The 12,252-nt window shown below is 39.2% G+C and overlaps 1 protein-coding gene across 1 annotated transcript in view; it reads right to left on the bottom strand.

The window, feature by feature from the left end:
- LOC121514438 (transcriptional enhancer factor TEF-3-like) overlaps nucleotides 1-5,105 on the bottom strand; it is a 53,141-nt gene extending 48,036 nt beyond the window's left edge. Inside the window, exons 1-2 of the mRNA XM_041794545.1 lie at nucleotides 4,973-5,105; nucleotides 3,493-3,840 (exon numbers count right to left, since the gene is read on the bottom strand). Coding sequence (XP_041650479.1) covers nucleotides 3,493-3,840; nucleotides 4,973-5,105 — 481 coding nt within the window. The remainder of the gene's footprint in view (nucleotides 1-3,492; nucleotides 3,841-4,972) is intronic.
- Nucleotides 5,106-12,252: the final 7,147 nt, after the last annotated feature.

Genomic DNA, 12,252 nt, shown 5'->3' with positions numbered 1-12,252 from the left:
TGTTAAGGCTATCAAGGACGAAAATATCCACTTCCAAAGACATTTATGACAAGTATTTCTTTATCAACTATTTTGGATTAAATCTTGCAATCAACTTTAGTCCTGATCAAAAACAGAAAAAATTTAAACATTTTCAGGATTTTAACACTTTAAATGCAAGTTTGATAAGCCGATGCCACTGGTTTGGTAATGGACACTTTTTTATCATTGACCAAACATGAACTAAATTTTTTAAATCAAATCATGCATCAGAAATAATCTTGTTAGGGCTGAACAATTTGGAGAAAACAATCTTCATTGTGTTTTTCCCCCCAATATTGAGATTGCAACTTCATATGCTTTTTTTGCATTTGAAATAATTATTATGATGTTTTTATTATTACTACTTTATTTTATTATTTACAAGTTTATAGATAATAACTACATTCTTAAATTTCCCATGAAAAACAGTGTCAGTGAAAATGTTAACATATCTAGCAGTTTTGATCAGGGGAAAAGTTGATTAATAGATTTAATCCCAAAAAAGTTGCTAGAAAAATCAAATATAAAACTCTCTGAGTGTTTTTAAATTGGCTTATCAAATATCATGCCATTTGCAGTTACACAGCCAAAATTGCAAAAAAAATGCAAGATAAAAAGTCTACCTAATATCCATGTTTGAAACATTATACTCCAACTTGTGTGAACATGGCAGCAACACCTCAAAGACTCATCAATAGAAAGCATCACTCTTGTGATTCTCTGCCTTCAAAATAAAAGCGTAAGATGTCATACTGTTCAGGGGGACAACTTAAATTAAGCAGACCAGTGAGGCAAATATCTAGAGCTGTCAAATTATTGAGATTTTAATCATATTAAAATATTTTTTTTAGTTAATCATGATAAATCGTATCCTTTATGGATTTTTCTATTCCATTATTTTACATTGAAACTGTTTTTGCTTCATTTTGGATCTCAAACTATGGTCATTGGCTTCCTGTTTGGATACAGACCTGCTTCTATTTGCAGATTGAAAATTACGGCATGATTTTACCCTGGAAAAAGCAACTTGTTATGAAGTGAAAAGAAAACAAGTGAACAGCAAAATGTGTGGATGAATAACTTTCGTTCTCAGTTACAACAAATTGGAAGACATAACTATAGATTCCTAAGCGATCACTGCATGAATGAACAGTTTATTGCACTCATAAATGCTGTGTGTCAATGATTCCCGGCAGTAACCAGCAGTTTACCACAAAGTTCCTCTGCACTGAAAATAGCAGAGGGTGCTCCAGTAAGCATTTGGACGGCATCACTGGCGGCTTGGTTGCCTGCCTGACCTCCTTTAAATCCACTGAATGGAACCACAGGTGTTTCGATAGATACATCTGGATGTAATCTGTCACTATAGGTCACCTTAGGGGAATTATAATACAGTGGTAGCATAATGACTACTTTTCTCTTTACATCAGAGTCACGTGTAATTGGTTGAATTCACAGTACACATGAAAGGCTAAAAATAACAGGTTGGCACTACAAAAGGCTAAATAAGCTCTAAAACATGCCTAAAGATTGAAGCACCAATAGCTGTTGAAGGATATGAACATCATGTAATCTTCCCACTATTCCTGCTGCCTTCACACATCGGCACACCCAAACTCTGTTGCAGAAATTTTACTGAAGAGCTGGCAAAAAATTAATAGAGTTGAATTTTAAAACTTGGCTGGTGGCATTCACATCTGCAGCTGAAGCAACTTCTGAAAAAAAATATCTGGATTCTGTGCATGTGTAATAAGGTTATGTTGTGTTTGTTGTGGCCAAATTTTACCCTGTTATTGTGGATGCAGAAATTTGACATCATAGCGGTATCTAAGCCTTCCTCCCTGAACAAATTGGTCGTCTATGTAAAATAATGAGTGACTGGAGTGTGTGCACATGTCCGTGATTCATCATGCCATCATACTGTTCACTATGGGAACAAGTGGAGCTGACAGCTGTGCAGGAAACAGGAGTGATGTGAAACATGAACATAAGGAGTGGCGTTCAACGGATGTGCGAGAGTATGTGAAACAAATGTGTCTCATCAATACAACAGATGTGTGTTAGATGGAGACTTTAACAGTGATGTTTGGACAATAAGTTTAAAATCTTACTTTTTTCTTCTACTTAAGCCAATGAAAAATTCTCTACACATGAACCCTCTGAGCTCTAAACCAATTTTTAATCATTGTGAATCGTCTGGACTTTCTGTCCTTAAAAAGCTTGAAAACATCAATTCTGTGGTTCACAGTCAAGCTCTGAACATCCTTTTCTTTTTGGACAACCTGGGCTTTAAGAAGATGTGTGCTGCAGCAATGCATTCGTGATGCATTTGGGATACATCAGATAATATGGCAGGGGGCTAACTGGCTAACTGCAGGAACAGTTGAAAAATGGTTTATTAAAGGACAAAAAAAACATTCAATATCAGAGGTACTGGTGAGGATTTAATCTTAAAAGACCCTGGGAAGTTAGCCAAGCCCCAGGCTCACTAGAAATCGTTTTGTAAGACCTACAAACGTGTGGATAGCTCTTTAGAACAGCACAACGGAGAGCTTTCAGTAGAAAAAACAAGTCCTTATGATTTATGGCTCAAATGTTTTTAAACTTTAACTTTGAATAGCACGTGTCTCTTCTTGTCTTACACGACAACGTTGTCCTCAGAATTAAACTATTTTTAAAAATATGCAATACAAATGTGATCATAACTCAACAACACATAAGAAGACAACAAAATGCACTTTGTAAAGCCTGAAGATGCGACCTATAAACACACACCCAGGATGTCCATATAAGGAGTTGCATATTATGGCATTTCCCAAGGATGCGCCTAAAGTACAGATTTGAGCGAGTGAGTTCTAAGGGTTTCAAGTTTGAGTGGCAGGCAAGACTACTTTTAATGATCCAGTTTCCTCTGCAAACATTAAAACATGTTTTATTCATCATAGTTTTAGTACATCACTAGTGTGATTAATGAGTAAAGCAACTTAAAAAACAAACCTTTCACGCTATTTGTACTAAATAGGACTTCACGTTCAGTACTTGTGGTTACAAGTTCACACTGCACAATTTTGTGGGTACGAGAAATTCCCTGATATAAACCTGATTGGCCAGAATTCTTCAGTATGAAATGGGAACACAGTGGTTGTACTAAATTGGCCCAAAATGCATTGCAGCTCTCAGTTAACACCCTGTGTTAAAGCGCAAAAGAACAGTGCATGTGAAAGGGTTTTTTTTAAGCTGGAAGTATACAGTAGGTGTGGTGTTGCAAAAATACAGGCAAATGTGTTTGCATAGTGTGCCATTTTAGCTGATAAATTGTCCATGTTCTGTTCTAACTTTAGGTGATGGACCTTTGTGTATTTTCCTTAACTCTGACTGATAGTTCAACCAATCATTGGACATCATGTTTCACATCCCCCAACAAAAAAAACAAAAGAGTACATTAAAGTATGAGAGGAAAAGTGGGCGTACCGTACATCTTGCCCTCATCAGAAAGGATGATCTTCCTGCGGCCACAGGGCGGGTAGATGGCCAGGGCCTCCTGGAAGCTCTGCTCGATGTCCGGGCTCCACACGCCCTCCGCATCATTCTCCAGGGGTTTGTCGAGTCCGTCCCCGAGCTCCTCACTCCCACCCCTGGGGGAGGGAGCCGGCACCCACTCCGCAGACGTGGTGGGAAGACGGAAAGGGGGCCACAGAGCAGGCGGTGGAGGGTCCGCGTTAGAGGAGACAAGGGTAGGAGAAAGGGAGAAGGCCGCTGGGCGCAGGCCTGCCTGTATGAAATCCAAAGAGGTGCTGATAAAGATGTCCCAGGGCAGTCCTAGGAAAGAGAGAAAAGGAGGATAACTTTAACAAGGTGGTAAAGAATTTAAGGAGAATTTGAAAAGTACAAATAAAACCAAATCTTTCACTTTCATGCCAAGAAATTATCATTTTTATGGGTCCATTTAGAGAAAAAAAACACCACTGATACATGAATACTCATCATTAATATGTATTTTGTCTTTAAAAGGTCTTAAAGAGTTCAGTGAGGTTTTACCCTCTGTAAAAAAGCTAAAATATTACAGCCAATGAGTTAACGCCTTTGTGAGCAATCTAGCAGTTACACTGAGGCTGCAAAATAAAACGCATGTTGACCTTCAGTGCATGGTCAAATCAGGCAGAGCGTCTTTATTCATGTAAAGAAAAACAATATGAATCATAATAAACTTGTTAAAAAGTGGAACCTTGTGTTAAGATGACAGCAGCAGAAGTAAGAGGGGCAAGGGATCTATGAGAAGCCTAAAGTCAACAAATGAGGAGACACATTAAAGAGGGATCAGCGTCCTCAGACACTCCTGGACACACATGCCAAGGCGGATCATGCCAGGATATGAATGCCAGGAGGCGTTTTAGCCTGCCTGTTTCTTCATCAGTGACCCAGCTGACTGTTTTATTAAAGTTAGACATTGTGGACTGAGAATCTAATCAATGTGTTTGTGCATTGTTTTGGTCGAGGGGTGTTACAATAACCCGCAGACTCATTAATAAGATTAACTTGACATTCCTTTGGCTTTTCATAACAGAAATAAAAACAGCCTGCATACTGTTAGGAGATTCAGAGGCGAGTGACAGCGCATTGCTGTCCTGTTTTCTCTACACACCTATTTGTTTAGGATGTTTGTGTATACATTTGGAGAAAAATATGAGACACATGAAGCTCCACCTTTTCCTTTTGGCGGACGTGCAGGAGACAGATGGAAACAGCGGAGAGGATGCAAAGAGAAAGACTCATGAGTCAGTGCAGACGGAGCTTTGTGCATTTTCCAGAAAGTGTAAGACCTCTAGGTCCAGTAGAAAAGAAAAAGCAGCAACCAAGACGTCAGAAGTAGTCCCAAACAGTAGTGCCTAATACGTGGAGGAGGTATGGGGTCTGAACTGTGAGGCTACAGTTGAGAAGGGGTCAAAGAGACCTGATGAGTGAGTCAGTGACTTGAATGGAGTGAGTAAGGCTCTCCAGCCGGTGCCCCCCTCCTCGGCTCTTCCTCTGAGACCACTGATGTTCCACATCACTTCCTGTACAGCGTTCCGGTCCAGTCTGACCATTCTCAAAACACAAATAGTCAAAACACACTTTCTCAATAGACACATGGTATTATAGGACTGAGTTCTAAATAACTGAAAGTCGAACTATTAAGTTTTTCATCTAAGTCCATAGCTCCATTACATAACTCTTAGGTATTTTCTGTATTAAATGTATTCTTAGCAGGCTGAAAATTAAAATAGCTTTGGTTGTGGCTTCTAAAAATTATCTAAAATATTTTAATGATTCATGCAGATTTAATCTTGGGGGCTTTTACGCCTTTATTTTGGCAGGACAGTAAATACAACCACCCAATATTAGGGCTGATACTGATACCAGTGTTTTTGGATCAGTTCATTTGGTGTAAGACTCAAACTTTGCCATCATTTTCTCTCTTTTTTGTCTGTAACATAGACAGGCCTGATCACAGAATTAGCTGGACCCCTCCCAGTCGTGATCTATTGATAGTATGTGTGTTGGATCAGTAGCATTGGTGCTAGCATCCTGGGCTAACAGTTACTACTCTGAGCTGAAAAGCGTGTCAAGCTGTTATTGGGTCTGGTGTCAAAATTGTTTGCCAATAGCACTTTTTAACCCCTTTTCACGACTTTTTTCCAACCATTCTTTCCACTTTTAATCCATTTTCACAATATTTTTTGACACTTTCAACAAATTTTGCCACTTTTTTTCCACCTTAAACTGGTCTTTGTCTATTCTGCCACTGTACAACCATTTTTGACTTATTTCAAACCCCTGGCTCCAAAAGCAAGGTTACAGCCCCCCAAAAAAGCCCCAAAATATCTTCATCTGATCTCAAAGGTGGTGAACAAGCACTGTAGGGTATTTCACAGGCCATGGTTTTAACATGGGGCCTCCAACTTACTATAATTGTTGGTGTTAATACAAATTTTACACTAATGCATCTGTGCATCCCTTTTTATTACATTTTACTGTATACTATAATCTCTTGAAAATACATTTTAATGATAAAACTGGGCCTGAAACATTATAGAAAGTACTTTGGCTAGCATACTAAAACTTAATTATGTCTTTTTTTGAGGCAAAAAATTTTAGACATTTACCATTTAAAAACAATTAAGAGCAGCTGTTTTACATCCCTGTACATGCAATATATGGCTGAAAATATTTGGGGCAGAATTACTACATAATATACTGATTAGTTAATTGTGTAAAAACTCTATTAAAGGTTTTTAAGTGTATGATTTTGGAGCTTTAGTTTACATGAAAAAAAATCTAATATTTGCTGTTGAGTATATTTTGGATCTTGACGAGGCAAAGCGGCACCTAAATGCTAATACTATCCCCCAAATCCTCACTGATGTGAAACGTGAGATGGTAGCTATATCTAGAAGTCATTAAACTAATCTAAAACAACTTCTCAGATTTAGATCTCACACATACAAACCAAAATCAGTAAGTAACTCCTGCTGTGAAATCTCCTAAACCCTAAGCTTGATCACGAGCCAACCAGCTTGACTGTGAGACAATGGCTTCATTAAACCACAGCAAACAAAACTTTTCAAAGTTAACTCAAGCTTGACTTTTATTTTTTTATAACTGATTTTAAACGAAAACTGCAGGCCATAAAACATTAGAGTGCTGCTTGAAACCTCAAAGTGTCCAGGAGGTTAATTAACCTAAGCTGTGCCTTAAAACAACCCCTGACCCCTCACCCCCCTCCACCACCACCTACACTCCATCAGCCCTCTCTCTCTCCCTCCCTCACCCGTCCATTCACTCGTCCCTCCTCATCCAGCCCCAGCGAGGCCCCTCTTCTCTGGATCAGCTCAACAGGATAATCCCCCAGCTGGTGCTGCGGTCAGGGGGCCGGGTAAACCCCCCCCCCACACCCCCCCTTAACACAACTACACATACACACAAACTTACACACCAACTGACCAAATGCACTCAGGGCAACAAAATATGAAGACACCACCACAAATGATCCTTCAATCAGCATCTCTGCATAAAGACGCTCTTTACTTTAACAGTGTTTGCGGAGTTACTCCTCATTCAAGCTGATTTGATCATCACCTAGGCAACCAGGTTCACTGCTTTACTGCACCAAGAGTAGTGTTACCCCCATAACCCCACCCTACACCATCATGCTAATGAGATCTGTTGTTTAAAAACAATGTTATTCCACCAAATATTTATCTCTGAGTTCTCCCTAGCTTAAAAATACTCTTTTTCTGTCATTTAAAAATAAATTCAAACTATTTTAGTCCCTTTATTTAATTAAAGGTCCCAAAACAACAGCAACTTAGTGATTTTTACCCATTTCTCATTGTCTGCAAACATGAAACTTTACTATTAATGTTGTATAAAAATGTCCATTTTACTTTCACACAAGCCTATACAAAGTAAAAACTGAGAATAACATTCTGTTAAAATATTTCAACAACTATATGATTAAACATAACCATGCTGGGACAAAAAGTGAGAAAATATTTGTATTTAGACAAAAGTTAGGACCTATTAGTATGCCTCTTTTACAGCTAAGTGAGCATGTCGTAGCTCCTTCTTTTTTCTTTTCTTACTTTTATCCACACTGTAAGACTGAACATTTGAAGGTTGTTTAAAAAATGAGCTGTTAACTTAAAAATACAAAAAAAGCTAATTCAGCTTTATTTTTCTGAGTGGACAGAACACATTTTAATACTAGGTAAACAGTACTCAGTCATTCTAAGTTTGTTTTTTTTAATCAGTGTACTTAAATTATATGGCACCCAGAATACCTCTGGGCATCAGACACTTTTGCACCATGAGCGAAGTTCCTGACTCAGTTAAAGAAATCCCGCCAACTAAAACGTTATTATGAAAATCTACTGAACTCTGTGGAAGCACACTTTTAGGAACAAAGTGCACTCATCTGCCATTTGGTGTGAGGCCAAACATCTAAAAGTTGTCGAAAATGAGCTGCGTTAACTTAAAAACACAATAAAAGCTATTTCAGCTTTATTTTTCTGAGTTGATAGAACACATTTGTAATTTCAGGTACATAGTACTTTGTCATTTAGTATTTTTGTCATTGTATTCACATTAATTGCCAATCATCCTTTCATCTGCATAGTTTTCCCAGAATAGCTTTGGGCGTTAGACACTATTGAACCCTGAGGGATGTTCCTGACTCAGTAAGAGAAATCCCGCCTGTGGGGTCGACCACGACACACATGACTATGTTAAGATAAAAGAGGACTTCCTGGTTTAGTGTGCACCTCTCTGTTATTCTCACTTGTAGTCACTTAAGTTGCCCTATCTTGTGTGGTATAAATGTCCAAGATTAGAGAATATGGAAGAAATAAAGGAACATTGCAGTAGATTAAGGACATGTAGCTTTACGAATCGTACTCAAACATGTTGTCTTGTGTTGAATTTAGACAGAATTTTTAAGCGCAAGACAGTTTCCACAGTGTAGTTCTACTGAAAGAAGTTAACATAATTGTACAAGTTGAGTTGATATAACTTAATATTGTAAAGTTCCTGCTACTAAACAAATACTGTTTTAACACTGCTTTTTTCAGCTACTTAAAATGTTTACATATTCAGTTGCCCCTAATGTTTTGAGTCTTATTTGCTCATCGGGGTCTACTCAAAAAATGCATTTCCACTACTTAGAAACTTTGACATCATCAGTTTTAACAAGAATTATGAGTGTTTTCAACCTTTACAGAGCATCATTTTATGTCAAAGAATGCTTCAAACTGTTGGAACTGTACCATACAAGGAAACAAAAACACCTGAAAGGTTGGAATTTTCTCAGATTGTAACAGTATTGGGACTCGTCACTTGCTTTCTAATTTTAAGAAGTTACAAGTGTCTTTGGAGAAAAGAATGCTAAACGAGTAAATTTCAGTGACTCTGCAGATTAAATACTGTGGCTCTTTAATTTTAATTTGTGACCCCACAAACACTTTCAGAGTAATGTATATGAAAACAAAGCAAATGCATTATAATTCCCTGTTTATAAAAAATTTTAAAACGATAAATAATAGGTAAATATTTGAGTCTTTTATTATTGTTGTACAAGGTTTTTTGGTGGGGCCTGGATGCTTTTCAGGTCTCTAATTTAGCAGCAGAATGCTGAAGTTTGGGAAGGATTACTCTAGATTCTTGGTGCGTGAGACTCAGGCCGCCTCAACACACTAATTTTTAACATGAACACCAAAATAAAAACTGAGCCATGGCACTGCCATTACCTGTCTGCCATGCATCCAGTCAGAAATAACTGTTTGACTTAATTAATGTTGTTACTAACTTAAAGGTAAAATATGTAGAATTTGTACTGTCTTTTTGTTTTGAAAAGTCTAAGTAAATTGAAAAATTTCAAAACCTACATGTATGCTCTAATTAAGTACTTACAACCTAAAATATTTTCAACTATTTAAGACCAGAGAAATTCTTGATTTCAAAAGCTGTGGCCGTCTGTTCTTATTAAGGTGGAGGCTCTGACAGAGCCATCATGGCAATACACACTCCCCACCTCTGTTGCAGTGTGGCCCCACTAGACATTTTCAAGTTGAGTTGAGACTCTCCTGTAAGTGTATTTACTAAACAGTGAACCACTGTTTATCCCGGTGGGAGCTGAGCTGGTAGCTAGAGAGGTTCAATCACATCCTGAGCTGGAGAGATCACATCCTGAGCACTGTCGAAGTGCCCTTGAGCAAGGCACTGAACCCCCCAACAGCTCACGGCAGCGCTTTACTAAAGAGCAGCAGGACCATCACTCAATGTGTCATTTTGAATTTGAATTTGTAAAAACAACAGAGTGTAAAATGTGAATTTCCCTTCACCTCATGGAGTCGGTTGAGCATTGTGTCTCTATGCATCATCTTTTGTTACTGATTTTATTGAGAACCCGCTGTCAGGGGAAACAATTCAGTGAAACATGGCAGTGCCGAAGAAGACAAACAAGTTGTTTGAATGGTGATGAAAGCAGAATGATCCTTATTGTCAGGTCAGTATGCACTCCTGAAAGACAAGTGTTATATTGTCTGCATACATCCCTGTTACCAGCATGTAAAGCTTTGTCTTGAAGGTACCATATAAAGCTACAGTATCCAAAGAAGACTAATCATTTCAGGGTGACAGCTATCATTAGCAGGAGTCAGGAAAAGGCGCAAAGGTCAGAGTGTAAAGCAGGAGGGTAAGTTTGTAAGAAAAGTTAAAAGTTGTTTGTCTTTGGTGTGAAAAACCTCCACAGAACTTTTCCTGCTAGCACATTTTATTTAGGTCTCCCTGTCTGAGTGTGTACTTTTGTGTATTTGGTGAGTAGCGGTGTGTGTTTGAGCATGTGTGGGTACTCAACTGGTCACAATCTCCACTAATCAGGCCGGGAATGTAAAGGCAGGAAACAGAGTCTGAAAATAAGGAGGCACTACGGGATCAGGCTATGCGATGGAAAGTCACAGTGAGAGCCGGAGGAGACTAACTGGATTGTTTTGTTGGGGTTTTTACTCAAGCACATGTTCTCTGGCACTGGGTCCCACTGGGCCACAACAGCGGGAGTCTGCATACATGTACAGACATAACAATCACATGGATATACAACACAGTCTGCTTTTAAATCTTTAATGTAACAGAGTCATGCTCATGTGAATCAGACAAGCATCGTTGGCTGTCCTTTTAAACCTAAGAGGCATATGATACTGTTTTATTAGCATTAAGTACAAGCAGCTAAAGTTCCTATATGCACGTGTCTCAACCGATTGTGGTATGAAGACACCTGTCTCTGGAAGGTCCAGTCACTAGTTCATCAGTACACCTGGCTACCATTACACCATGAAGACAAAAGAACATTGCAAGCTACTCAGAAGAACGGTTATTGAAAAGTAAAAGTCAGGGGGTGGATTAAAAAAATGTCCAGGGCACTGAACATCCCCCAGAGTTTAGTTAAATCCATCATCAAAAAATCCATGGTCAAGTGGAAGAAAAGTTCATTGGCCAAAATGGTGCTTTTTGGCCATCAGACATGACACCAAACACTGCACGCGCCACAAGCACACCATCCCCACTGTGAAGCATGCTGGTGGCAGCATCATACTGTGGGGATGCTTCTTGGCAGCTGACCCTGGAAGGCTTGAAAAGGTAGAGGGTAAAAATTGATGCAGCAAAATATAGGAAAATAAGTCAGACCTCTGCTGATGTAGATCTGATTGTCCCATCTAAAACTCCTTGGTCAATATGTTCGATTTTTACAGCTGATATATATTGGATTGTATCATCAGTTACCCAACTCCCACCTGTGCTGGTAGCAGCCGCATTGGAATCACCTATTGGTTTATCCACTGGCCTTTATAGCCAGAGAACCTGCATTACAGCCTCCATCCAGCATCCTTGTTGGATTTCAGTGACTGAATAAGCTAATTCGCATTTTAAAGAGAGCTAGCAGCTGCTACCTGTCATTGAAAGCAAATGCATCCCCAACTACGAAAGGTTTAAGCCCTCATAGTTACAAAATGGGTGAGTAACACTGAAAAATATTACTCTAAATAGGGGCAAATGAGATCTAACTGGCTTTTGGAGCTAGCCTCTAGTGGCCCCTCGAGGAACTGCAGTTTTATGGCACCTTGCGGTAACTGCTAATCGGATTTCAAATAAAGGGTTTAAAAAAGTGAAATAATAAAAAAGTCACCCTGTAAATGTTATGTGTGCTGTAATTTCATTACTTTTCACCACTGTTTTAATCGTACAGCTCCATCTCCTTATCTAATGGCCTCCTGAGTGGACAGAGGGGTCTATCAAACAGTCCCAGATAATTCAACAGAGATCCATCAGACCGGCTGAAATCAATGGACAACAGTCACACACAGCACAGAGCAGTGGGTGCAGAGTGCTGTTTGTAGAAAAGGGAGGGGCAGAGGGGGGCACAGAAAGTCTTTGTTCTTGGAGGCTCATATCTGAGGCATTATTCGCTTCTCTCTCGTGCAAGCTGAGAAGATATGATCGCTATGTGGGATGAGCGAAAACCCTCCACTGTGGAGAGAACCTGTCTCAAGGCAACTCCACTGTGTGCACAAATTCGCTTCTTTTTACCTTGAATCTTCCTTGAACCGCTCCTTCACCCACACATCCTCCCCCAGGCCGAGTCCACCCACACAAACACAGCAACCCCCACGCACAAGCGCACTCACAAGTACGCATGCAAAC

Source organism: Cheilinus undulatus, linkage group 9 (genome assembly GCF_018320785.1).
Source record: "Cheilinus undulatus linkage group 9, ASM1832078v1, whole genome shotgun sequence".
Classification (NCBI taxonomy): Eukaryota; Metazoa; Chordata; class Actinopteri; order Labriformes; family Labridae; genus Cheilinus; species Cheilinus undulatus.
Note: the sequence above shows the minus strand (reverse complement) of the source record. Positions and strands in the feature narration are given on the sequence as shown.